Here is a 27529-nt window from a genome sequence, read left to right as displayed (position 1 = left end):
CACTCTCACAAAGGTGCGCCGAAGATGGTTTACATTCTGAAGAACAATGAAACAGAGCACTTAGGATCTTAGCCAGAGGCAAGAGAACATAATTGCTATATTGCCAGAGGGTTAGATTTGGCAGTAAGACGAGATCTTGTCTTTAGTTCTCAAGTGTGTGTGGTTGTGCCTTAACACGAAAAAAGGAAAATGAATAAAAGCAGCTCCATTGTGAAAACATTAATGACAAAGTTTTAACCAAAATTGTTAAGGGAGTCGTGATCATCATTAGCTTTGATTTGTGATCACCAACATGTAAAAAAGAAAATAACTTCAAAATCAATCTCAATAAATCACAATTCCTGCAAGCCAATTATTAGAATTAAGATATTTAAAAAAAGACTTAAGTCCTCTTCGCTGCTGAGACAGGCATTCAGTTAAATCTGCAGCTTGTTAGCGTGATTGTGGTTATTGATAAATGACCGGCTTCCTCCAGATCGCGGAACTTCCGTCTCAAGCTGCACGCATTCAGTGTTAATTCTCAATTGGCATGAAAGAAAACCAATGAACGCGCGTCTATTTTGTGATGACTGATAACTGTTTTGTAATCGTGACCTAGAAGCGCGAAATGTACCGCTTTCTTCGCCACTAGGAAGGAATAACGACCTGATCCCTTTAATTTTGACCATCATGTTATCCTCGCCAATTCGGGAAATATCATTAGTGCTCCAGAATATCAGATGGCGTTGAAGATAAGCTGCAGCGCCCAATTTATCTTTACATTCTCATTTCCTAAGTCGTCAACATCCCTCAGTTGCAAGTGATACGGCTGTTATCTCTCGAGTAAGTAGTACATAACACTGACGCCAGCTAAATTGCTTTCAGAAAGCATTGGCATATCAAATACGAAAGAGAGGCGATTTCGTGTACTGGTTGTGTTTGGAATATCTCCGTAATTTGCTGATAACATCGATTAAAGGTGAGATAACTGTTTTGTAGTTTTAGCCCGACAAATAGGATTCGCGTAGTGGCTTATCTTACGACAGTCCTCGCTACTATCTAATATTAGTGTAGAGACTGAATACTCAGTTATGGTTAATTAACTTCAAAAACTGAAGATATACATGGGGAATCCATAATCTCTTATGTTCTGAATAGTTGCCATACTCTTACATGATGAAAGGATGGATGAAGTTGCAAATCGCAAGTGTTTTTAATTCACTGATGTCTTTGGTCCTCTCAGTTAAAATATAAAAGATAAGAAATTACTACAACGCGTAATAGAGGATGTCCCCAGGAGCACCCCTTGTCAGAAATATGTTGTAAATAGCACATTATCGCGATGGAAACATTGATGACTACTTAGTCACGTGCTCCGAAAAGATAGTTGTCTTGTAACAAAATCATAGCATGGCTTGTCTAAATTGACAAAACAAAGAACGACGCCTGCTCTTGACCAACTGGAAGTGAAATAACCTCATTAAATGATCGTAATTAAGTCAGAAGTTACATATTTCTTCGTATCCTTCAGAAGAGACACCCTTATAGATTCTTATTAACCCGCTAATATAATAAGTCACAGATATGTTGTAGCCACAGATTCTACATGACTTTTTATTTCAAATCGAGTGTTTGGAGGTGAACCGCGGCTATAAAAGCCCGATTATTAAGGGCCTCGAACTACGTTTAGTTTTAAAACCACAATTGATAGAGACCAAAATATTGCGAAACCACCCGAGAGAAACAACTTCCAGCAATGACGTCAATGGATCGACGGGAGAGGTTCTGTTGTGGTTAAGTTGCCCCAAAAAGACAGAGCCGCGAGTAACGCCTTGAATATTACATCGTAAGTCTGGCCGGAACGTTGAAAGCAAACATGGTTGTGAATGCTGCGGTTATCTTGAACTTGAAATGGTTAGAACTATTTCGCTACACATCTCCCGTTAAAATAATAACGAGGTAAAGCTAAAGTCGACTTTGCTTTTGTTTTGATAAGTAAAAGTTGAAAAAAAATTAGTTGTTGTGACTACTACAAGAGAGAACCAATCGTTCGAATCCATTTTTAAGGCCAGGATTCTCCTTTGGAATAAGCAATTCAAGATTGTTAACATACTGTCAAATCGCGTCATTGCGTTCTATCTTGGTCTCTTAGTGAGCTGAAAAGAAGCAAACGAAGCATTACCGCACGGGGCTCTTTACACGCGATTTGGCCACGACAAATGCCATCCAACGACCCTGCAGTTTTCCGACAAAATGATGAAGCAAGCAAAGTAGTCAGATAGCTCTTTCAAATAATAGTCTCTGGTAGTAAACTCGGGCATTTTGTTACAATCCAATCATCAAACCATCACATTGAACTAATATCAGATTATTCGCTCCGACGAAGGGCAAACGCTCGAAACGTCAGCTTTTGTAATCGTTACGGTGGCCAATTTACCATTTCAACTTTGTTGATATATCCAAATTATTTCGTTACTCCCACCGACGCAGCCCCAAACAGTTTCTTTCGAAACTATCAGCCTTTATTCATTAATATCACATTACATGACCATTTCACGTAACTTGCTGTCTCGCACGAATTCTTTGCTCTAATCACTCAAAATTTTCTAAATGTGCAACACAACATGTTGACTAATGTTTTCGCACATGTGAGTTCGTGACAGTTACGACGCCTATAAACTGATGAGAGGCCACTAACCACAACTATTCTCAAAATTCATTTACTTACAAAAAGCGCTAAACAAATATTTCGGTTGCAAAAACTAAGAGAAAGGGAGAAATCAGAAAAAAGGAAGTGCTCGGGAAAGCTGTTTTTCTATTTTCTATTTCTATCGGATAATTTAGAAATTTTCAGCAGTTGGACATTTGCTAAAGATGTTAAAACTCTCTAACGGAGTGGCAGAGTCTTGACAGAACAGCGATCAAGTTTCGTCTTCCCTCTTCCTTCCCTATGTTAAAGAGACATAATCAAGGTGGCTCAAATTGTTTCAATATTCTTAAACACAGAGTCGGATCCCCAAATTTCGTTTGCAGCCCACGAAAGACACGATTGGCCAATCACTCCATTTCCAGGTTAGGTCTTTTAAGTTCCTGCAGAAAACAAAGAACAATTTGTATCATAACTACAATATTGTTGGTTTGAGTTAAATATTTTTGCGCGAAGTGCACGAGAGAACTCGTTTAAAGAACGGAAACTGGACGTCTTAGTCTGTTTCTTTCCTTCTGGGTTGAGATGGACAAATCCTTTCATAAGGCGATGGGAAACTCGCCGGGACGCGACGCAGAGACCATTTTTAACGCTAATTCATCATCAAGTGTGTCATGAAAACTCCAATGAAAATCTCTGTTCTTTCGAGCGTGGTTTTGTTTTCTCCGAAACGAGTGCAGAAATTCAAAATGGCTCGAATCTGTAGGCTAACCACAGCGAAAAAAATAATCTCAGCGCCTTTTTAAGGTAGCAGCACGTCCAGGCTTTTTAACAAGGATATAGGATGGGCACTGTAACGTAACATGAATGCCTAATGGATCTGGGTGGAGCAAGGCGTCTCGTTTACCCTTTGACCTCTTAGAGTGACGAGAATCTAACTTCTCCTTACAATATCACCCCTTAATCAAACATTAAGGTCACGAGAATAGAGGAAACGATCACTAACTAAAGAAGCTCTCGATTTTTGAAAAAATTCTCTCTGTCAACACCTTTGTAGCCTGCGTTGCAGACAGTCTAAACCGCCGGTATAGACAGTACGGACTATACCGGGAATTGTGTGACACGTCCGGCTGCAACGCAGGCTACACCTTTGGAAATGTGAGTAGAACAGGATGGAGAATATACATACCGATATTAGGGTGTAAAGGAGTGTTTACACGACATAGGGTGTAGTCAGCGTGTCTTTACACGACATAGGGTGTAGTCCGCGTGTCATAAATATTGTATGACTCGGCGGCGTTTAAGCAATTTGGAAGTCATGTGACCTAGGCTCATCTCGAGCTGCAGCAAATAGCTTGGGATATTGAAATAGCATCCACTGTCGAGTGGTTGCCATTTCAATATCCTTGAGAGGTTACGGAGTGAATTTGGTCGGTGCACTACGGCCTGATACGAACCAAGTGCAACACAGTTGTACCTTATCAACAGGACTTAGGTAAGACATGTTGATTACATTTAAAACTATACCTTTCAAAAATAATTTGAGGGTCATCATAAAAAAACAATGCAATGCAGGCCATATCTGACTGAGAATTTAGTAGAAAAACTTGCTCCGACGGTTGTAGTTTTCAACTCCGCTTTTCATTGAAAAAGCTGTTGATATTAGTAGTAAGAGAGTAGAGTGAAACAACCAATGAATGAGTTTTAAATTTCCCTAACATTCGCCAGTCTCAATTAAGTGAAAGTTTCCGTCGTTACCAAGACATTGTGCCCTTATGAGGCTTTATGCTTTCAAATACAGTCTTCTGAATTCCTCGTGATTTCCTACATTCTGTGTTTTTTCACCCTCAATATTTATCAACACAAGTGGAACCTGTGTTTTTCTGATATCGTTCTTGTACTCTTTCAAACTGCAAAATTGTTTTACGATTGTGGTTTCGGTATCATGATATTTCCAATCTAAAAATTCTCAGATTCTACGCAAAGCAAATCCTTTTGTAAACAAAACAGCGGAAATGGTTTTCGCCAAAATAATTTTGTTTTAAAAGCCGCTTTCTATATAAACAAAAACGTAAGAGGTCACTGTGGTGAATCGATCATGTTCTTAGTAAATAGAATACATTTATATGCTAGCCAAAATGTAGTGAAATCAATAGCAAAGATTAGCTCAGCTACACATGATTCTCCGGCTCGGCTGTGTGCGTTTAAGTCGAAGTGTTTTGTATTCAGCTTTCGTTTGACTGTTTCTCGCTTTCTGATTTCCGTAAAGTAGTTGAACTCTCAGCACTTCCCTTATGTAAATCGCACTGTGGATGCAAGGATTCCTTAAACAAGTAGGTGTGGCGACCGCAAATCAGTTCTAACCCCATAGGGTTAATTCCCGGCTGTTTTTAGCCTAATTCTAATCGTGCGTTGTAGTAAAAAGCGTGTATTGGACATTTCTTCGAAGCACATGCTTGATCTTTTACAAGATAACTTATCTTGTATTAGTAAGGCGGCTTACAAACTGATAAACAATCTTGACGCACTGGGGGCAATAGGCATATTAAGACAGTTTTAAGCCATATTTAAAACTTGCACTCGCATGGTGTACAGTCAGAGCCATGTTTCATTTGTTCTGCTGATTACTCTCTTCATTTTTTCAAAATAAAGCTGACTATCTGATACAACAATTTCGTTGCACCAAGCCTTCATTTGGCCCAATAAGACACTTGACAATCGCACAATTAAGGCGCACCACACAAGTATGGTCTACAGCCAGGGATATCTTTCAACTGAACGCCTGATTACTCTCTTGATTTTTATAAAACACTTACAATATTATACAACAATCTCGCTGCACCAAGCCTTAGCCATTGGACCCATAAAACACTTGACACTCGCACAACTCAGGCGTGCCACACAAGTATGTTCTATAGTTAGGGGATAACTTTCACCTGAACGCCTGATTGCTCTGTTGATTTTATAAAACACTTACAACTTAACAATGCTATACAACAATATCTCGTTGCACCAAGGGAATTGACACATTCAAACACTTGAGATCTATTTGACTCTAGCACATTCGCATGACGCGATAACGGTAATAAATGATTTTTCATTTCTACACCTGACTGCTTTGTATTATTCCTACTTACCTGCAAATTCTACATGTAAAATTACAAAGGGAGCGCTCTGAAAAGGCAGTTGAGTGAGCCACTCTAAGCTAACGTAAAAATTTGTCACGAAGGTACCGAATCGAGGTTGTTGGGTAAATCTGTTTATTGTGGTTCATAACGAGCTCACTGGGAGAGCGATGATCTTTAAGTGGCAACATTCAATAGGGGCCAAATAGCACACAAGCCGATTGCCAAAAATTATAAATGGTACTGATAGATAAATTTAGTCGACGAACTTAAAATCCTAACGTCACGATATATCAACTTGTTTACTTCAACGTGTCAAAAAAGGAAAGAAAAATTTAACTAAAACCTAAAGGAAACCCTGAAGGATCAGTTTGGTAAGAGATAGACAAACACTAAAACTGATGGAAATAATAAACAACAGAAAGACAAGGATGATTGGCAATAAAGAAGATTAACTCGCTATGGTTACAAATTACAAACATGAAAATCGGAGTTCAATTCAACAGACGTTTTTCGCATGGGACACAGAAAACTTCTCCGAGTCTTCTTGTAGAATAAATTCTCAGAGCTTCGGCGAGCTTTGTCATTAAAATGTTGATGCGTGTGACATTCGTCGTGCTGTTAGAAATTTAAATTCTGGTAAGTTGGTCAGCGGTAAGACCAAAACCAGGTTAATCTTTGCAACCTCCAATCAGAACAAAAGGAAATATCACAACGAACAAATGAGAATTCAAACCTAAACAAGCAACCTGCCAAAAGCGCGGGAAAACAAGAGATACCAAGTCACAATCGGCTTTAGTTTTGGTTCCGATTGGTTGAAAATTTCGGGCAAGCTTTCAGCCTTAAATCGTTAACGCAACTCTAAAAGGTAGACAAAAGAATCTCCTCTTTATTTCTATTAAGCAGTCCTGATGTAAGAAAACTTAGAGCGAACAAGTAGAACGCTATACTATCAAACACTACTTATGCTACAAGCGCTGCAGAAAACGTGCGTGCATAAGGTCATGGAGCAGATAAGATTCACCATAACATCTGGGAGATTAGAGAGACTTGTATGACCGCGATCGAACCGCTGTAAGGGACTCAGACTTTTTATCTCATGCTCGTGATCAATGCTTAACCCCCTTATTCGACGACTGACCTTAAAAATTAACCATCTTCCTTCATTTTCTTTGCGATCCTTGACTTCCTTTAGGTTAATCTGAAGCGAATTGATCACCTGGATTTACAAAACACGAATTATTTTTCAACGATATCGTTCGACTCACGTCGCTCTTATTCGTTCTCGTCTAGTTAACACAGAATGGGCGGAAAGTTCTACACTTCTCTGAAGTGAGGAACAAAGTATATGGCGCATGACCTGCTACATATTGCTTAACTATTTCTGTAGACCTCTCATTTGAGTACCAAATACAAACGCCGCTATAATGAGAACCTCTGATTTTGATTTAACATGCACTTCTTCTCGGCCGTTTCCAACGGTTATCTGGTGGAAGTTACTAAAAGTTTTCAGTTCCTCTGAGTTACAGAATCAAGGAAAGTAAGCGAATTTTCAGAAGCACATTTACTAAGTCACGAGACAAGTAATAACACTTGTCTGGTAAAAAAGAGGATAAAAACTAAACAGCTCAGCAATGTGCTACTCAATTTTTTCAACCGCAATAATCTTCCTCCCTTATAAGCGACTTTACTGAGGTAAATGAGGTAAACGCCGCAAAAGGACACCATAGAGCTAATTTCTGCGAATTGGTTCCGTTACTTTCTTTGGAAACTATTCTGGGCAGGGTATGGGATTTTGCGTGCACTTAAACAATGTGCGCGTGTAAGAAGAGCCGTTTTAAAAAGTATCATTTCTTCAGTAACTGAAACTAGGCCAGTACCGTAATTTGAAAAACAAACTAAAAACAGTGATTAGAAGCCCAAATTTAAAGAAAACATTCAATGTCCAGGAGGAAGTTCTCTCTCGCGTATAGAAGACAAAATATTAAACGTCTGAAATGATGGGTCTAATGTTGAGCTACTTTTATTCTCTTAGAGGCAATGAACCACATACTTAAATGGTTTGTCGGCGACATAATCCACTTAGACGGTTAGAGGCACTAAGATGAAGTAGTCCTTGTTTTCTTAAGCTCAATCCGAAGTGAGGTGTAACACTGAGAAATAGGCCAAAATATTGCGCCTTTTGAAAACAAATGCAATTGGAGAATAAGCTTATAATTTCCTAAACACTGAAACGGTTAAAAGCGGTAAGGCGTTTAGCAATCTTTAAAGTTGTTTCAAAAACAAACTTTGAAATTTGCGGTTTATTTGGAGAACGGAAGGACCCTCAATTTCAAGCCAGAGTGTCGCCGTCTATATCTCCTTGCTAAGATCAAGTGTCTGAATGGCTAACGGAAAATGAAACGGTAAGGAGTTGATCATATAGCGGTAGCAATATAACATCGCAAAGACACGACCCAAGAAGTATCAAGTCCGAGTCATAAATTTTCAAAGCTCCTTCCCATGACTATATTATGTACTTGGCGATGAGCGAGTCTTTTTGGCGAAGAGTTCTATAAGAATGTACATCCTTGCGAGTTATTGCGTACAGAGAGCACTCTTCTAACTAGTATGACAAAACATCTAAGGTCGTAAAAATTAATGCTAATTCATTTGTCTATTTTCTGGGCAAGAAGACAACTAAAAAATGTGAGACAAAAGTGATAAGGTTATTTTAAAGTAGAAGCACAGACCAACATTTCCACATTGTTGCAAGCCAAAAAGATGAAAATTTGACCTAGAGGCGTGTACACGGGGAATGTGAATGCTTTATAAATTACGAATGGCGCCATAGCAAAGATACTACGTGCTTGGAATGAATAAACCATTGTTTTTTTGTGACGACCTACAAGAACTATTAACGCCTCAAGGTAATTATGTTTTAAAAGAGTACAAACAATTATAACGCAATAAGTAGCGGGTAACCTGTTTTTCACCAACTGCCTGGAGGTGGTGGGTGGTCCTAAACGACAGTTTGGCACAAAGGACCCTTTCTATCACCCCATAGAGAAATGTCGTATTTGAAATCTCTGTTGCACCTTTTACAAATTTATTATCAGCCTTAAGAGTTTTTAAGTACGGTCCGATATATGCTATAGTGTTCTAAACCTAATAAGCTTTTATTTGTGTCCAAACCTTGCCATCATAACGTTGACTTGCCGAGCGGCACTTAAAACAATGGCCACATGCAACAATAAAATTAATAGTTGTTCTTAGGATTTGAGTTTAAAAAACTACCTGCAATTATAATTAACTTATGCTCAGGAATTTTGATATACGGCAGTATGTATGAAATAGACCTGCACCTAACCACTATCAAGACATCGAGTTTAGTTTTCATTTACAAACGAAATTGTTTGTCATTTGACCAAGGAACTAGATTGTGAGTTTCTTATTTAGACAAGTCGTGCATCAAATCCCAAGTGAAGCTCTTTTGTGCTTGAAAGATTAAATCTAAGATAACAAAACGCCTTTGTTAGTGGGCAATTAGCAAAGCTATTGTGTCGTCCAGGCCAGTTTTTGCAGACTGTTATTACAAAAGCATCTTTGAAACGCAGTTTCTTGAACAACAAAGCTAAAGCCTATCAGGCTCAGCCGACAGACCAAACTAAAAAAAGCTGCTTGCTTTCCTTGGATGGGGAATTCATCAACCGTGCTGTCTCTATTAATGAGACTTTCGTACTGATCGGGTCATAAGATGTTAGACTGAATCCTACAAACATATCTTTACTACAATCGCGGTTAATCGGAACAGCTTTTGTCCTTTTTCCGGTTTGAATGTTAGTTTTAGAAAGGTAAGATATAATATCATTTGGTAAAATTGCCATGTAATGCCACTATTGTAAGCTGCAACCAATCCATGATTCTCGCACTCGATGATAAATGACTGCCATCGTCACCCACTCGCTAACAATACTACTAGGACACTTGAAGGAACTGTGAACTGAGACTCGCCAGCAGCTCTGAGCACAAAAGCACAGAGAAGATCGCAGTTACCGGACCTAGACACAAGAATCAAACAAATCCCTGTAGACAAACGTTGAGCTATAGAACGCCAGTGGAGCGTGGTTTTACTTTGTTCAAGGGTAAACGAAGTTGACATTAAACTTCATTAATGCAAGTCTTCTGTAAACAAGCATGTAGATTTCCGAATTCAACCCAAGCTTAATGGCTTCAGCACGAGGTTTATTTGCTTCCAGCCTGATGGCTCATAGCCAAAATGACTCCAAACTGTCTAGTTATCAAACTTAGCCCGGAGGGTCATGTTTGAAGTCTGCAAAAGTAGTGGGGGGCTTTCGGTTGTTGAGATTTATGTTAAACAAGACAACGCCTGCTCGATACACTGAAGATAACACGTGCCTCACGTTGTATTTTTGTTTTCAGCTCCTCGGGTCAGCAGTTTCATTCACGAGACATTCTAATGCGTTGATAGTAAACCCGTGAAGGTTGCCGTACCTGACACAATGTTTTCCAGAGTTGTTTGGAGTTTGCTTATCCTGTCAAAAACATTTTGGATCGTTTTCTCCATCGAATTGAAGCGGGAAAGCAGCAAATGCCCGAGAGAATGCGAATGTACCACTACGAGCCAATTTTTTATGTCCTGTGGCTCCAAAGGAAGTTTGACTACTATTCCATCCTCTATACCTCTTGAAGTGGAATTCTTATCAATTTATAGGAACATGGTTACAGAGATACCGGAGACCGCTTTGAGAAATTTGACAAATTTGATGACCTTGAATTTGCGGTCGAACAAATTGCGTGATTTTCCGGCGACAGTGTTTCGTGACTTGGCGAGACTCAAATCTTTCAACGCTGGTTTCAACAAGCTGTCGTCACTACCAGGGCTTCTCTTTCACGGATTAAGAGACCTCCAACAGATTTATCTTGATAATAACGCCATCGAGAGCATTCCCGAGGAATTGTTTCAAGATCTACCGTCCTTGAGGCAATTAGATCTCCACCGCAATAAACTCAAGAAGTTCCCCGGAAATGCTTTTCGAGGATCTTTCTCTTTACAAGTTCTGTCACTAGCAAATAACCACTTAACAAGCATTAGCATAGGAACATTTCATTACCAGAACTCGCTTAAGACGCTTACAATCAGAGACAACAGAATCATGAACATATCGAAAAACGCATTCAGAGACCTCAGAGAACTACAAACGCTGCGACTTCAAAACAACAACATATCTACAATTCCAGAAGGAGCTTTCGGTGGATTGAAGAGAGGTATAGAGGTTTATCTTAATGATAATCCGTTTCACTGTGGCTGCGAATTGCGTTGGTTAAAAGTCTGGTTGAGATTCAAAGCAAAATACATCCCCTCAACTGCTTTCCGTGCAACGTGTTCAAAGCCAGAGCATTTAAAAGGAACGTCCGTTATGCGCGTAGCAAATGACCAGTACAACTGCGTGAATGGTCGATGGACAAATTGGAGCCCCTGGAGTGCTTGTAGTAGCACTTGCGGAGCCGGTGCACGAGCCTCGATAAGGCGCTGTACAAATCCTCCGCCAGGGAGGGGAGGAAAGAATTGCAAAGGGAGAGATACAAAGACAAAGAGCTGCCACGGCCGGGCCTGTACAGCGAGCTGGACGGCCTGGTCAGAATGGAGTCCATGCAGCAAATCTTGCTCAACAGGAATGAAAAGAAAGACTCGTTCTTGTCGACACTCTCTCACTGGGTTGAGTAGTAACACCTGTAATGGGCCTTCACAAGAAACACGCAGTTGTACTAGAGGGCCCTGCAGAGATAAAGGCGAATGGAGTCCATGGTCTTCTTGTAGTGTAACGTGTTCTTGGGGAACTAGAATGAGAGTCAGAACGTGTAAGGACTCACAAGTCAAAAACACGGGACAACCATGCCTTGGAATCGAAATTTCCACAGAAATGTGTTATTTAGGCTTCTGCCCAATTCATGGTGGTTGGTCGGCCTGGTCTAGTTGGTCAAGCTGTAATGCATCATGTTCAGGGGGTATAAGGACAAGAAACAGAACATGTACCAACCCCCTTCCTCAGTATGGTGGGAAGATTTGCAATGGAGATTCAGCCCAAAAACATAATTGCAATACAGAGCCATGTCCCACCCATGGAGGATGGACTGCCTGGTCAAATTGGTCCCACTGTTCAGTGACATGCTCAAGGGGCTCTCAGGTGAGAATTAGGAGTTGTAGTTACCCAACACCACAACATGGAGGTCGCAACTGCTCTGGAAATCCCTCTAATCTTCAGAATTGTGACCTTGGTCCATGTCCTATCCATGGAGGATGGACAACCTGGTCATCATGGTCCCACTGTTCAGTGACATGTTCAAAGGGCTCTAATGTGAGGTTTAGAAGTTGCAGTGATCCAAAACCTCAACATGGAGGTCGTAACTGCTCTGGGAATTATTCTAATCTTAAGTATTGTGACCTTGGTCCATGTCCAATCCATGGAGGATGGACAACCTGGTCATCATGGAGTGACTGCAGCAAAACGTGTGCAAATGGGACAAGAAGTCGCAACAGAACTTGCAGTAATCCCTTTCCACAATTTGGGGGTAGAAATTGCTCTGGTGAGGCAACAGAAATCATTTCATGTACTAAAGCACCTTGCCCCATTCCTGGAAAATGGGCAGCTTGGTCACAGTGGACTGAGTGTAGCAAAAGCTGCTCCACTGGTAGAAAGTCTAGGGTACGAACTTGCAACAACCCTGCCCCCAAGAATGGGGGTCAACCTTGTAATGGAAACACTATTCAGACTGAAAATTGCCAGCAAATACCGTGTCCTATTCATGGAGGGTGGAGTGAGTGGTCAAACTGGGCTGATTGCACTAAGACCTGTCATAACAGTACAAAGTCAAGGAAAAGAACATGCAACAATCCCCCAGCACAACATGGAGGGAAAAATTGTCCTGGTAATTATAGCCAAACTGAGTATTGTAGTCAGCATGCATGTTCTGTAAACATAGAATGGTCAGAATGGTCAACCTGGACAAGTTGCAGTAAATCCTGTGATATTGGACACCAGACAAGGACACGACAGTGCAAGAATTTAACTCATGAAGCTGTTGAAAGAGTAAGCATTGTTTCTTGCAGAGGAAATCAGACTGAAATGAGGACCTGCTTGCAAGGACTTTGTCCCAATCAAAGCATATCTAATGAATGGTCAAGCTGGACTCAATGTTCTGTCAGTTGTGGATTGGGAAAGCAACATAGATTCAGAAATTGTAGTGGAAATGGAGATACAAGTTATGAAGGTTGCCAAGATTCAAAGGTACAGGTGGAAACTTGTTTTGAGAAAGAGTGCCCAGTGAATGGTGGATGGAGTATGTGGTCTAACTGGACCACATGTTCCTCATCTTGTGGTACTGGAGGCCAGGTGAAATTTAGATTCTGCACCAACCCCAAACCAGAAGCTGGTGGGGATGGTTGTCATGGTGAAAATGTCATGTATAAAAGCTGCATTATCAAGCAATGTGATCAAAATGATTCTTTCTGGTCTTCTTGGACAAGTTGGTCCCACTGTTCCACAACTTGTTCTAAGGGACATCAGACCCGTTTGAGGTACTGCAGACGGAGACTAAGTCCCTTTCATCTCGGAAACTGTACAGATGCCAAGGAAGGACCCATCCAAGTAGAAAGCAACATCTGTGAAGTAAAACCCTGTGCATTATGGAGTAGCTGGTCTCCATGGGGAGCTTGCAGCCAAACATGTGGTGGTGGCACAAAAAAGAGAACTAGAAAATGCAATGGCCTTGATAGTGACATGATTTGTGAAGGAAATAATTCACAAGCCATAGAATGCAACCCAGATTCATGTCCAACAATTCATCCAATAACATATCCTGCAAAAATTTCTTTGGGAACACCGAGTCTATGCCCTGATCCTGAAAAACCTCACAATGGTTATTTCAAGAAAATTGAACAATATGGATCTTACTATGTCTCATATCATTGTAAGCAGCATTATTTTGTCCATGGACCAAGACTAAGGCATTGTGAAAATGATGGTATTTGGTCTGATGATGTTCCTTTCTGTCTTCCCATATGTGGAGTCTCCAGGTTGAGCCATGACAATACACATCATTCCCGTTTAAGGATATTTGGAGGTGGCACAGCCATGCCTGGTCAGTGGCCATGGCAAGTAGCTTTGATTGTTGCTGAACGTTTTCACTGTGGTGGATCTCTTGTTGCAGAAAACTGGGTTGTAACTGCTGCTCATTGTGTATACCACAGGCAAACAAAAAAGCTTTATTCCAGTATCAAAATTCATCTTGGAGTTCATGATATTACATATGGACTAAGGGATCCACATGTCCAAAGTACAGACAGTATAGAAATAGTGCCCCACCCAAACTTCGACTGGAGGAGTTTTGACTCGGATTTAGCCTTGATAAAACTTAGAAGGAGAGCCAATATGACTGATCATGTACGTCCAGTGTGTTTACCTAGCAAGCAGCAGAGGCGCAAAGTAACTCCTGGTACAATGGGTGTCATGCTAGGGTGGGGTGTCACAGATACAGAAAAGAATACAACTGAATTACAACAAGTTGACATGCCAGTTGTCTCTCATAAAAACTGTCAAAAGGCTTATGAGAGTGAGACATGGCTTGTTACATCTAACATGCTCTGTGCAGGGTATTCTAGTAACCGTAAAGATTCTTGCAAAAGAGACAGCGGGGGAGGGTTTCTATTCCGTGATACAAAAGGTAAAAAGAAGAAGTGGTTCCTGGGAGGGATAATTAGCTGGGGTAATCCTAAATGTGGAATTCCTGGTAAATACAGTGTTTTTACTCATATTAATGGCAGATTTACAAGATGGATTAAAGATCATGTATTTTATACCTAAAATGTATTTTAAAAAGCTGAACATCCAACTTTCTTTTTTAGTGTTAATGTTGTCAATATCTGCTACATTTCCTTCAAATACCTTGTCTATTTTAATGCTTAATAAAGCATTGCTTTCCAAGTTTTTAGTTTTTATTGACACATAGACAAATATTGCCATCAGGCATCAGAAATGTTTTGTACATAATTTTAAAATTTCACAAGTTGGTATAAAAGCCTAAATAGTATTGTCAATGTGGTTTTATTACCTGAATTCCCATAATGAAACATCTATAATACTATTATTAATAGTATTTTTCTAAACCTTAAAAACTCCTGAAAATTGAATTATTGATTCAAACACAACCCAGGATTTAAGAGAAAACTTAAAAGTTTTGGAGAATTTTTCTCAATGACATAACCAAACATAACCAAATACATATTAAGTCCATTCAAGTAAATCCAGTCTGATATAATTTCATAGAAATGCATATAAAAATGATAAAATAATTGTATTTTAGCATATATCAACTGTATATGTAAACAAATTTCAAGGCATTTTAGAAAAATATTTTTGTAAGATACAAGATAAAGGACTGGTACAAATTTAGCAAAAATGGATGCAATTCACTGCAACATCATTGACTCTAGAAAATCTATCATACCCTTTCAGATCTGTAAAGCTCCATTGTTTTTCATTACTCCTCACCTCTTATTCGTTCAAACCTTAATTGTATCTAGCGTGTCTTTCCACTTTAGCACAAAAGAACTGTATAGCAGTATTGCTCCCTATGAAATATTTATCAAATAAAAAATAAAATATCATTTTTTCAACAATTTTTAATGGCCAAGTCTTTTCTGTACATGAAATAGTTGTAAGTGGTAAAACATGAACCCAGATATGCACTCCCAAAGCCTGCTTTCTTAATACAAAGGACAAATTTCTTATTTCAGTTCAAGTGTTGGGGTCCCAGTTTCTTGTTTCAATTTTCTTGATTAAAGAAAAAAATGGCAAAAATGGGTAAGATTTCCAATTTTAATGAATAGTTGAAATAAAAAAGGCGAAAGTTTTTATTTTCAAAATAATCCCTCCCTGCTTTTGCACCCATGTTGAAAAAAAACTTTTTCTTAATCCAAATTTATATCACATTTCTTGGTTTGAGAATACAGTGGGTATTTGGTCCAAATTTTATAAAGTCATAGAATTTCAAAATGATACAGTTAAAGCTTGCCATAATAAGGTAAAATATGAGGAATACCAGCTAGTCGTAGAGGGAGCAGAAAAAAATTATCTTCCTTACCATTAGGAAAACCAATCCTTCATTATTCATAAATGGAAACTTTTAGAAAGCAATTAAAACTGCAAAATTTCATGCCTTAAAATTTATTCTATTTATATTTAAGATATGTGACAGACTTGAATAAAAAAGGCTGTGTTTTGGGACATACAATGAAGTAAATTACACTTATATAAATGAAACAAAAGAAATGAGATTTTTACCAACCTATCTCATGAATATTGTGAATGCAGCATTCTGTTCTGTTCCTTCCTTTGTAAGACTACCTGACTCAAGCCTTATGAACAGAGGAAGAATTCATTTGCCCATGCGCACCATAATTACCTGACCAGTGACAGTCGGGGACAATGGGGGAGCTCCGTTCATGATATTTTTTGGCTAATTAACATGTAAATGACTGTCGAGCTTGGTTCTTTCCAGTTCTCAGAATCGTTTCTATGGACTATCCTCTAAACTGGGTAAGGTTGGCTTCTATTGGAAGGTAAAACTTCCAAGTATGGCCCATTTCGGTCTGCCTTATCAACGTCGATCGAAAATTGCTTCTAATTGAGTCCCAAATGTAAACTGACATCGTACTATATCCATTTTAGGCTCATCAACAGGACCGAAAAGCCGAGGCTTTGGTCAACCGTAGAAAATTTGCAGATGCCATAACTTGTCATCAAAAGGCATTAGGTCAGGTTTGAGGGGGTAAATGGATTATAAACTGAATGATAAAATATTACAACTCTATCCTTTTGCAAATGTTCATTGCTCAACCTAGCGGGTGTGTATCACTTTTACCTGTAATGCAATATTCCTTGTTGAATGATGGGAGTTATGTGACAACTTGAATTATACATACATTTTGATTGGCTCTTAGTCAAGATCTATTTGAAGACAGACACAGTTGAAGTCAACATGCACAACATTTTGTTTTATTTTGTTTGTTTTCATATAAAGAAAATTAATATTCCATGTTGCTTTGGGTCTGTATAGTGATAGGTTACAGAAGAGGTCAACATGTGGAAAGAACATCAGCATACCTGCCAACTCTCCCAGTTTTCGTGGGAGTCTCCAAGTTTTTCATTAACTCTACCGGTCTTCTGGTTGGAGCACCAAATCTCCTGGGAAATACCTGCCGTGGCTTTTTTTCATTTTTTTTTTAAATAATTTAGTTGTTTTTGGTCAACATGTGGCAAGAACATCAGCATACCTGCCAACTCTCCTGCTTTTCGTGGGAGTGTCCAAGTTTTTCATCAACTCTACCGGTCTCCTGGTTGGAGCACCAAATCTCCTGGGAAGTACCTGCCGTGGCTTTTTTCATTTTTTTTTCAATAATTTAGTTGTTTTTGAGATGTCAAAAAGGATTTGGTGCTCTTATTTAAACTGTTCTCGATCTGAAAAAGTAAAACAGAGCAGTCAAATTGATATACATTTAATGAGTATTGTAATTGGTTGGAAATCAACCAATCAGATTGCACAATACATGATAGAAATAAGTGCGGTTCAGGTTGTCGCGCGCAGTTTACATGAAGACATCTACAGATTTTTGTACTCTGGGGGTTGCATGGCAGGTATGCACACTTGGCTGGGCCACTTGTGCCACCTTTTTGTTCATACCACATTTTGTCAATTGGAAAATGGAACAGAATATGAAGACTTACAATATCTTTGTAATAATCCCTATGATCTCCCTCTTTTGAACCAAAGACTATTGATTCAACAATTATTTGATTAGTATTATAATAGATAGAATGATTATGAATCATGCTTAATTTTGATAGTTACTGAAAGGTAATACTTTCAAAACTGATATTTTTTATGTAGCAGAGTACATGAAAGATTTGGTGTTAATTGTTTTCTTTTGAATGTTTTTTATGATAATTTAGAATTCCTCCAGGAAGCTATTAAGATGACTCAGGTGAAACAGGTGAAAAATTAACCATTAGTAACTCCCATTAGTAACAAGATAATTTCTCCTTACAATATCAATACAATGTCAAGCAGACAAGTGATGAGAAGAAAGAAAAAATATCAATTAGGGAATTGTAACTTGATCCAATGCCAAATTCTCCAAACTCACATGATAAGAATTGTATGGTAGACAGTAAAGAGAATTACCAAATGAAAACAAGATCTTGGGAGTGAAAGGGTAAAGAAACAAAAACGATGCTTTAAAGTACCAATGACACTTATTTTTTTCTATAAGTTTCTACGGCAAAATGTAATGACTCTTAAACATGTTTTCGCAACATTTGTGGTATTTTGCCCTTTCCTGAATTTTTCATCAAGCTCTTCAATCCGCAGATGAAATGTCTGGCTGAGCAAAGAGGGACTGGGCGCCATGACATCACAGTAGGAATCTTGTGGAGAGAAATATTCTTCATCGAGTCAGGGGTATTCTAAAAACCCCAAACTACACATCGAAATGGCATTTTTTTGGCTAAAAAGATTGTAAACAGTAGTTTCCACACTCACTTTGCTTCTTTGATAAACTTGGTGTTACTACCGTTACGTCACGGGTTCCAGTACTCTTTAACGTGGCCAAAGAGATACGGGAAGCCTAAGTTTGATACCATTTCGGACTTTTATCACCTCGTAAAATAACAAAGGTGCATCAGAATCACCCACAAATCTTACCAGACACCCTCTACATACTTCTGTTTTTATAATTTAATGCTAAAAAAATAGGTGTCATAGGGACTTTAAGCATTCTTCCCAGCTTAGGCAGATAGTGGGTAGATCTACCTGCTTCAAACACACTGGCTTCCCTGTTCGTACCTTTTACACTTGTAAATGTCACTTTACTCCTAACAAGCATATAATTTATGTCAAAAGTGTTCAAATCGGTTGAGTTCTATAATGTCAGCAAAGCCACAAAATTTGTTATAGACCTCAGACTGCAGGAAAATGCTATGGTGTTAGTATAAAACTACAAAATTTCCAGGGGAAGCCATGACCTCCCACAGAACAATAGGCTCTCTAGGCATTCAAACATGCATGTCCCAACCTGCTTTTTCTAAACTATCCACCTGAAACATACTGTATCAAAATCACTGTCCTAGCATGACCAAGCCTTGGTGTTTAACAAGATCTTATGGTCTAACCATTTCTAGACATTTTGTTCTTTGTTTGTTTGTTGTTTTTTTTTGTGGTAACAAGTTTTTTTGCCAAATGGTTACTTTGGATAATTTGAACTTTGAGACTTGGTAAATGAATTCAGTTTTCCAGCGTGACATTAATTTAAGTCCATTACTTTGTCTCCTATAACTAGGCACTAGTTTCCTTGCAGTTACAGATGAACAATCATTGTAGACAGCAAAGAATCCTGAAAGAAAAATGGAAGCGATGTCAAATTGAGCAAGAGAAGAAAAAACAGGAGCAGGCCAAAATATTACAAGAAAGGCAAAATCAGGAAGTTGTTCGGAGTGAAATTTCATCAAAATTAGAGGAAAAGACTACTGAATCAGTTGATGGGAAAAAAAATACAGAATGTTCACAATCAAGCAGCTTGGTAATATCTGCAGAGAACTTTTCAGTATCATCCACGAGTTCATCTTCTGATTGTGCTGCCTCCAGAGATGAGAAATCAGTTGTCAAAGATCTTGAAGGACAAGTCAGTGAATTGCAAATGCAGGTTCTCTCCCTTAGTCAAGATTTAGAGGACTCTAACAGGGAGAACTCAAGGCTAAGGAAAGCTCTTGACAATCTGCGACAATTTATACGCTTCAAATTTGGTTATGAACTTGAGAATGAAATGTTTGCAGCAAATCTTATCAAGAGCCAGAGTGAAACTGACTCTGAGTCAATTTTTCATAATACTGACTTAAATCTACCTGCAGAAAATGACAAAAGGATTGCATATGTTCAGTCTGATAAGGATTATAAAGAGTCAGACCAAGCAATTAAAGAACTTGATGAAAATACTGATGGTGAAGAAGATATACCTCTTCCACCTTTAGAGACACCGCACTTTACCTATGAAAGTGTAGTAGGACAGGAAGAAACCACTTAATTTAGCCTGATTTGTGAAAAGATAGCCAGGGTTTGAATGTAGGATTTGAAATTGTGTCTGCCAAAATTGATAATTTGGCCCACATATTTTAGGCCTGTCATTTTGAATCTTTGCTATTATTCTCCAAGGTAGACAAACATCAAAGGAAGACAAAGTCATTAAACTTAACCTTTCCATTGATTGGTCCTGTTTTTTCATCTACCTTGGAATTCTGTGTGTTCTTCAATTTTTCAACCACCCAAATTAAGAAGTAACTCTATTATGGTGTAGTGAGGTTCCAATCAATACAAATAGAAAAGCTAACTTGTTCCCACTTTTAATTAAGTATGGCTTAAGTATACTGGAATTACTGTAGTGGTTCTTATATTTTTTTATCCAAATATTCACGTTTTCTGAGTCACAAAACATTTTAACAAAAGCCAACTTTTTAGATAAAAATAATCTAATGGGCAAAATGAGACGAGTCATTTGCAAGATGAAAAGGCTTAAAGCTGTTGAAAGAAATGCATCAACCCTCATAGGATGTCTATCTTCTGAAACCTGACATCCTTCTTGTCCTGTAAAAGCAAGCCCAGGTTAGTGACAAACATGATCATGATGAAAATGATGAATTGGAGTCAGCAGTGGTCATTGGCCAGGTGTCTCCTTTCTTTCTTGGATAAATTGGAATTTTTACTGTTGGCTTTTGTACAGGAACAAAAACAAGAGCCATAGAAAATCCCCCAGAGCAGGACAAACACAGCCCACATACAAGGCCAGCTTCGGGACCCAAAGCTACTATGTTGAAAGCATATAATTTATGCCATTTTCCTTCTTCCCTCATTCTCATAAACAAAGCCACAACACCAGGTTTGCAGTACCTGTGGGATCTGTGCAGCATGCGCTCTGCATAACCCTTTTACTCCAGATTAACAATTTTTCCTACTGACTGCCACAAATTTCCTTGTAAATTGGTCAATTGAAAGTAACTTTATCCCAAATGAACATAAAGGTAGTTAAGGTCTACTCAAGCCCAGGGACCCACATAGCTAGAGCTTGTCCTGGTTTCCATAGCATGACGTGACTTGAAGAATCACTACTCCCCCCTAGTTGAGAAGCTAAACCATCACAAGGTCATTACCCAGCACTCCATCAAGCTATCCTGAAAATGTGCTGGTATTCATTTATACTCCTGGGTGCGGAGAGGCACTGTGTAGGTGCCCAAGAACACAACAGGATCACATATCAGTCTAGTAATCTACAACCTATATCAAACAGGTTGGGGTCAATAGAAGAAAAACAACACAACCCTTTATTGTGATTCTTCATTTATTATTAAAAAATAATCACTTTGTCAACCAGAAAGAGTGATGACTAGGTAAATGATAACAGTGTAATCTGTACTGTTACGGTTTTGTGTTGTCAGGCCTGGAATCCTACAGTATTTCAAAATCATTATTCCATGACTTTCCAAGACCTTTGCAAGGATTTGTTTTGATGTTCTCTATGGCCTGTGATCAAGGTAAGGGTTCCAAAATAAAGTGAGAACAATCAAAATATCCTAATCAGTCATTTGCCATGACCTTTAATATAACCCACTTTCAAAATCATGTCATAATTGCTCCCGGGCCTAGAAACTTAGTGGTTCCATGACTGGTTTATCACAACCCATATGAACCCTTTGTGTCCCTTCAAAAGCTGGACTTAAGTTTTTACATTTTTTGCAATAAATTAATTATTTAAAGTAAATAACAAGTTCTCATCTACAATTTTCAACCTTAAAATCAATGGAGTTAATGAATTAAAGATTGCTTCTAACCTTAGAATTCTGGAATTCTGATATAGATAAAATCAAGCTATACTGAGTCAATTTCTCATTCAAGAGTTATCATCTGTCTTCCAATACAGTACTCCTGTACAGGTGCATGTTTTGTATTTTGTATTAACTCTTAAACCTATTAAAATATTACTTAGCATCTTTTAAAAAAAAAAAACAAAAATGGCCTATGCTCTGCTAAGGAGCCACAGATGTAAAGAAAAAGATCTTGAAAAAATAATTCATAGTAGCATTACTGGGTAACGGAAAAGGAATTATATCATCCACTCTCTGAGCTAAACAACAAGTCACACTGTTTGGTTTATATCATATCATTATGATGCATATGCGATAGAATGCAAACCCTAAAAAATAGTTAAAATGTGAAAACAATGAAAACGTTTGACTTTGTGTCTGGGCTATAAAAGAACTATGAAATCAAACGCTGCGTAGAGAGGAAGTTTCTGGGAGTCTACCCATTTACAGTGAAAAAATAGTGTTACTGTGGCTGGGAAATCAAACACTCCCAATAACTGAACACAGTTTTTTTCAAGCTTGGAGACTCCCACAAAAATCAAGACATTTCAAGAAGAAGGTCATTCCAAACTAAAAAGAGGAATGCTCTCCTAAAATTTGTCTCTTCAATTCATTATTTTTTTTATCTCAAGTTTGATACAAAAATGTAAACTTTGCATGGTAATTTTTCAAATTTTCTAGGGTATTATCTTTAGTTAGTATAAATGTAGATCTTTGATAAATAATTAATACACTTCAAAAAGCTTAGCACACCTGACCATATATTTCCTTTGTAGAATAACCTCTTCAAACGCAATCCCAGAAATGTAAAAATTTGAAGAGAAATCATATAAAAATTGTTAACACCCATTATGAATTTTTCTGCCATGACCATAAAGAGATCTTTTGAAAGCATTAAAAGTGAAAACCATCCAAATTCATCGAACATAAACATTTCTTTTTGAAATCCAGAAATGAATAATTTTTCAAAAACAAAGAAAGATACTACCTGTTTTTCAGGCAGTCATAATTAGTACTGTTATTGTTACTTCATCAAAGCCTGTGGTGTATATTTCTGCCCCTGCTTTTTTACTCCTTGAACTTCCACTAATTACCCGTACACCTTTTCCAATTAATTTCTTGGATACAATCGTATATTCTTCTTTCATGTGAAAATTTTTTCCAAACATACTCTTGTTTTTGTGGGCATTGTTAAGTTGGTGACCAAAAACTTAAACAGCTTGCTCTTAGTGAGGCCCTCAGATTTGAGCAGAAAGGTAGAAGTACATCTTACAACATATGTGAGGCAACATGCAAACACTACATGGAAAAGTTATACCCACAGGCTGTCTTTTGGCAGTTTTGTCCATCTCCACAGTTAAACTAATTTTTAAACTTACAAATGTACCCTTCTCTGCACCAAATTGTGCACGATGTACATGTAAACTGCCCTGGCCATGTGGGTGGCAATATTTTTGACAGCTTAACATCTTCACAATGGACTTGACAGAAGGTCTTCACTATATTCATACTTTGGGCTGAAAGCAAGAGACTTCCTGAAGTAAAGTGGTTCCACTTGTCCTGTATCCTTGTCATGTTCAAACTGAGGTATTTCAGTCTTTTTCCTGAGATTAAGATCTTCAACATTGAAGGTGAACACAACCTCATCATCTTCTTTTCCAAGTCTTGGAGTCCTCTGCCGCGAATTCCCAGACTTGACAAAACCATTCATCTGTCGACTGTCCCTAAGCAATAGTTGTTCACTTCTAACAGACCTGCTTGTAAGTGGTTCATTAACAACATCAGGAAAATCAACATAGTCATTACTTGCTCTTTTAGGGATGTTCTCTGCTACACTTCGTGATTGACTTCTAACTCTGTGGGAAGTAGGAGCCTCTGCCCTTGAAATTGTTCTTTCTTGCCGTACAGACCCAGGGACATTTTTTCCATTAGGTGCTTCTGGAACCCTTGACACCAGCATGTGTGGAAGAGGTCTTTTTATATATTCATTAGGCTGCCGTAGAGAATCATCTTTTCTCACAACAACCATACCTTCCTGTTTAAGGGGAGGATGTGATCTTATGACCTGACTGCGGTAATCTTTGGGTCTCATTGTCGGGTAAACAAGGTTGAGGTACAACTTTTGATCAACCTTTAGCTGCTTATGATCTGGTCGAGCACCAGCTCCATAGATTATGGGAATGTTTATGAGTCCCATGTAAACATGCTGTTTAGTTTTCATCTGCTTGTGATTGGTAGAGACCCCATACAGATCACTCTCAACAGATTGCCTCATTTGCTTGTTCTTCTTACCAGCTATTAGCTCTGGATGCTGAAACAAATACTCTCTGACATCTCTCATGGTTCGTGCAGGTCTAGGCTGTGACCCATACACGCTTGAGGTACTTGGTGAAACCAAAGCTCTTGAGAGTGACTCTCTTGCACTATATGTGGAATATGAACCATTTCCATTTCTAGAACCCCGATCTAAACTGCCAGGATGGTATATGCGTCTACTGGCAGGACGAACAAGCTCCAGGTTGCCATGGTAACTATGCCTGTCCACTTGATTTCTTGGGTTATACTGTTTTGTGTGGGTCCTATCAAAAGCAAAGGACCTTGCATCTTGATGTGCCATTGGGCTCGACTGTCTGAAGCTTTGCACACTTCTTAATTCTTCATCACCATCATCAGAAACTTCAATAGATGAATGTTTAGATGACTTCCGAGCAGGAGGCAATTCTTCATTGGTGCGATATTTGCGAGAGGAATTTGCTATACTTGCGGAAATACCCATGGTTCCTGGACACCTTCTGTACTCTTCTAAAATGATGTAAATTTAAAAAAGTCAGTAAATATCAATTATTTTGCTTTTTTATTTGGTTATGACTAAATGGATACTCTCAGGTTTTTGAGTAAGGACTGGATTCTTTTATGTTTCTTTTATTTTTCCGTGCAGCACCAAGGCTCTGGAATAAACTACCACTCCAGACCAAGCTTTCATCATCAGAGGCAGTTTTTAAGGCTAATCTTGAGACTTTTTATCTTTTTTAAGCATGCATTTGATTTATAGTTTTTACTTGTAGTTTTTACTTTTTATTTCTAACCTTATTGTATTATATAGTGTATTTAATTCTTAAGATTTTAATTTTCACGGTTTTAAAGTATTGTAAAGCACCATGGACAATTAATGGAAGATGGCGCCATATAAATGCATATTTATTAATTTTATTTATAAATAACGATATGAAAAAGAATAAATAGGTTCCAGTCTTCACCCCCACACCTGATTTTGGAGTATCCCTTTAAGTCACAACCTTTCTCATTTTTCAACTCTCAAGCCTGTCTGGTGTTCTGATGATATCTGAGACAAAAATTATCAATTTAGAACTCGTATTTGGCTTTCATGTAATAAGCTGTAATATTTCAACCCTTGAACTCTTTTAACTCTTAGTAGTAACAAGTTTCTAGTTTCTCCTAAATTATAACTGCTGAATCAAACACAAAAGTCATGAAAATTAAGGTAATGATCAACATCTTACAAAGCTCTTGATTGCTAAAAATATCCCCTTATCAGCACCTCATGTTAAAAATTCTGCAGCCAGTCTTCACACCTACTCAAAGAAATACCACCATATTTCCAGATTTTGGAAAAAATACATTGGTTGCCTGTCAAGGCAAGGAATGAGTGCTAGATTTTAATTTTGACTGTTAAAGCGTTTCATGGAATAGGACGTAATATTTAACAGACCCTTTAATTAAACATACAAGTATTGTTAGTAGTTCTTAAATATAATCTTGAGTACTATGGAAAATACACTTTTTCAGATGTTGCTCCCTCACTCTGGAACCCTTCACCAGACCAAGGAAGGACTACAGCATGCCTAAGTTCTTTAAAGAGTGAAGTAAAGGCTTTTTATTCAGCTATTTCTTTTATATTTTCTCACCACAGATTTGTTTCTATATTAACAAATTTTATTATGTAATTTTCATGTACATTTTAGCAACTTTGTTAAATTAACCAATGTTGGTTGATTGCTAGAAATGTAAATAAAACATACAATCATTATCATCATTTTTATACGAAATGTATAGAGAACAGTATGGAGAACATGCTGCTGATTTTAGGGTACAAAAGAGTTAATCACTTAGTATTTACAGTGTAAAGTCAAAGCAAGACACTTGTTGTTATAAAAATTATTTGTTTATAAAGAAATTGTGACTGAACACAACTCTAATTCTAGCAACCATTTTACAGAGTCTACCAATTGTGACTAAGGAAAAATTCATCTTGGACCCCTAATGCCCAGATACTTTTGTGGAAGTAATTTAAAAATAATAAACCTAATTACCGCTTAAGAGAGACAACTTGATGTGTTTGAGACAATAGTTTGCCTCCACAAAAGATACCCCGCGGTTACCAACAGTAAACATGTTTACATCATTAAGTGACGTGCGTGAAATTTTAAAACTCCAAACTACAGCGCACAACAGCCCTCGAATATGTTATCCCCGTAAACCAGAACAAGAATTCTTCCAATTTTATGAGAGCAGAGAAATTGTGATCTCAAGACTATGTTTCACTGTTTCCTTGTAGATCTTTCAAACGTTATAATCTACAGAACACGCTTTCGACATTTCAACATCTGTAGCTGCACTTTCGTGCTTCCAAATGACTAACCTTAACGTGAATTTAATGAATCTCACATCACCTTAATCTACTCCAAATTTATACAATAAGCTAAAGTATTACATCTTCCAAACTTTTCGTTAATTCATCTTGATAAGCGTTCGTGAATTTTCCGATTGCAATACGCGTAAGAGTGATTTCCTACATTTGTTTACACTCACTTCAAATTGCGAAACGTTATTAGAGCACAACACATTAGGATAGGTATAGTTCACTTTTTACATCACTCATAACATGATCACTAGTTTAATCGCATCGTCCGATAATAACTGCACTACCGTCGTCTGCGAGAATGGAATGTTAATTGTTTCAAACAGGACTTCAAGATTCTAATTAATTTGGACCGCGCTATCCAACGGATAAATCGCTATCCAGCGGATAAGTGTTACCAAAACGCACTGCGCTATCCACGGGATAGAGATTTATCCAGTGTATAGCGTTATCCATCCTTTGAACAACCGGGGCCAGATGGACCGCGCCAAAACCATAAGTTTCTATTAACTACAAGATTACGGCCGGTTTTCTAACGCACATCAGTTAACGTATGGAAGAGAGATAAAATCGCGAAAAAAAGTCAATGTTTAGGGTTTAACTCGTAGACGATGAGATCAAATTTGGGTAAAGTTAGGTGAGGTGGTGTTCTCATGAAAATCACAGCTTCGATCTTGCCATAGTCACTAACTTTTTAAGAACTACGTGCATGTACGTGTCGAATTTCATTACGACTGAGTTAGCGAGTTATATTAGCCGGCAACAAACGATCCAGTTATTATAAATTAATAAAGAACCAGATAGCGGTGAATTATTTCGACTAAGTGAAGTTATGGCTTCGTTATCGAAAGAATGGTTTCTTGTAGAACAGCTGGTTACCATCGAAACCCAGAGTTCATTGAGCTACAGACTTCATCCAAAGTAATTTACCGCAAATAAACTAAACAAAAATGCGAGAAGTAGAAAGACCTGTGTTACCTCTGAATAGGATGTTATGGTTTCATAGTAGACTTTTCATGAGGTACTCAAGATTGTCCCGAAAGATTAAATCCGCCTTTTGTTGTTATGACTTTCGGCGTCTTTTTGCGCTTGAGGTCATCTTCTTCCCATGGTGCATTGCGTTTCCTTTGAAAACCTGGGCTCCTCTCGG

At 38.2% G+C, this 27529-nt stretch overlaps 3 protein-coding genes and 1 long non-coding RNA gene across 8 annotated transcripts; 2 read left to right on the top strand and 2 right to left on the bottom strand.

The window, feature by feature from the left end:
* The first annotated feature begins 609 nt into the window (after nt 1-609).
* Nucleotides 610-15432, top strand: LOC111320642 (SCO-spondin). Of its 3 annotated transcripts, none has more exons than XM_022923297.2 (2): nt 610-958; nt 10174-15432. In XM_022923297.2, exon 2 carries the CDS (start codon nt 10254-10256, stop codon nt 14613-14615), a length of 4362 nt encoding a protein of 1453 aa, XP_022779032.1. In that variant the 5' UTR covers nt 610-958; nt 10174-10253; the 3' UTR covers nt 14616-15432. The 3 variants fall into 3 exon arrangements, with proteins under 3 accessions (XP_022779032.1, XP_022779031.1, XP_022779030.1); XM_022923296.2 differs by lacking the exon at nt 610-958 and adding an exon at nt 3995-4121; XM_022923295.2 differs by lacking the exon at nt 610-958 and adding an exon at nt 9459-9584.
* LOC111320644 (uncharacterized) lies at nt 2480-16235 on the bottom strand. Its single transcript, XR_002693885.2, has 3 exons — nt 16099-16235; nt 15303-15382; nt 2480-3069 (listed from the first exon to the last, which is right to left on the bottom strand). It is a non-coding gene; the product is annotated as an uncharacterized LOC111320644 (long non-coding RNA).
* LOC111320667 (uncharacterized) lies at nt 16210-20068 on the top strand. 3 transcript variants are annotated; one of them, XM_022923328.2, is made up of 4 exons: nt 16210-16349; nt 16482-16566; nt 17763-17803; nt 19148-20068. In XM_022923328.2, exons 1-4 carry the CDS (start codon nt 16329-16331, stop codon nt 19886-19888), a joined length of 888 nt encoding a protein of 295 aa, XP_022779063.1. In that variant the 5' UTR covers nt 16210-16328; the 3' UTR covers nt 19889-20068. The 3 variants fall into 3 exon arrangements, with proteins under 3 accessions (XP_022779063.1, XP_088603007.1, XP_022779064.1); XM_088746881.1 differs by having other exon boundaries at nt 16286-16349; nt 16482-17170; XM_022923329.2 differs by having other exon boundaries at nt 16297-16349; nt 16870-17803.
* A 1110-nt stretch (nt 20069-21178) lies between these two features.
* LOC111320656 (uncharacterized) lies at nt 21179-27511 on the bottom strand. Its single transcript, XM_022923310.2, has 2 exons — nt 27358-27511; nt 21179-24521 (listed from the first exon to the last, which is right to left on the bottom strand). Exon 2 carries the CDS (start codon nt 24493-24495, stop codon nt 23191-23193), a length of 1305 nt encoding a protein of 434 aa, XP_022779045.1. The 5' UTR covers nt 24496-24521; nt 27358-27511; the 3' UTR covers nt 21179-23190.
* Nucleotides 27512-27529: the final 18 nt, after the last annotated feature.

This window comes from Stylophora pistillata, chromosome 1 (genome assembly GCF_964205215.1).
Source record: "Stylophora pistillata chromosome 1, jaStyPist1.2, whole genome shotgun sequence".
Classification (NCBI taxonomy): domain Eukaryota; kingdom Metazoa; phylum Cnidaria; class Anthozoa; order Scleractinia; family Pocilloporidae; genus Stylophora; species Stylophora pistillata.
Note: the sequence above shows the minus strand (reverse complement) of the source record. Positions and strands in the feature narration are given on the sequence as shown.

What these genes read in the sequence shown, in the direction of transcription:
- LOC111320656 (XM_022923310.2), bottom strand. Translation starts at nt 24,495, where the DNA reads ATGGGTATTTCCGCAAGTATAGCAAATTCCTCTCGCAAATATCGCACC.
- LOC111320642 (XM_022923297.2), top strand. Translation starts at nt 10,254, where the DNA reads ATGTTTTCCAGAGTTGTTTGGAGTTTGCTTATCCTGTCAAAAACATTT.
- LOC111320667 (XM_022923328.2), top strand. Translation starts at nt 16,329, where the DNA reads ATGGACTATCCTCTAAACTGG. An exon ending in TTGTCATCAAAAGGCATTAG is followed by an intron (nt 16,567 to 17,762) that starts GTCAGGTTTGAG and finishes ATGATAATTTAG; the next exon opens with AATTCCTCCAGGAAGCTATT. An exon ending in AGATGACTCAGGTGAAACAG is followed by an intron (nt 17,804 to 19,147) that starts GTGAAAAATTAA and finishes TCCTATAACTAG; the next exon opens with GCACTAGTTTCCTTGCAGTT.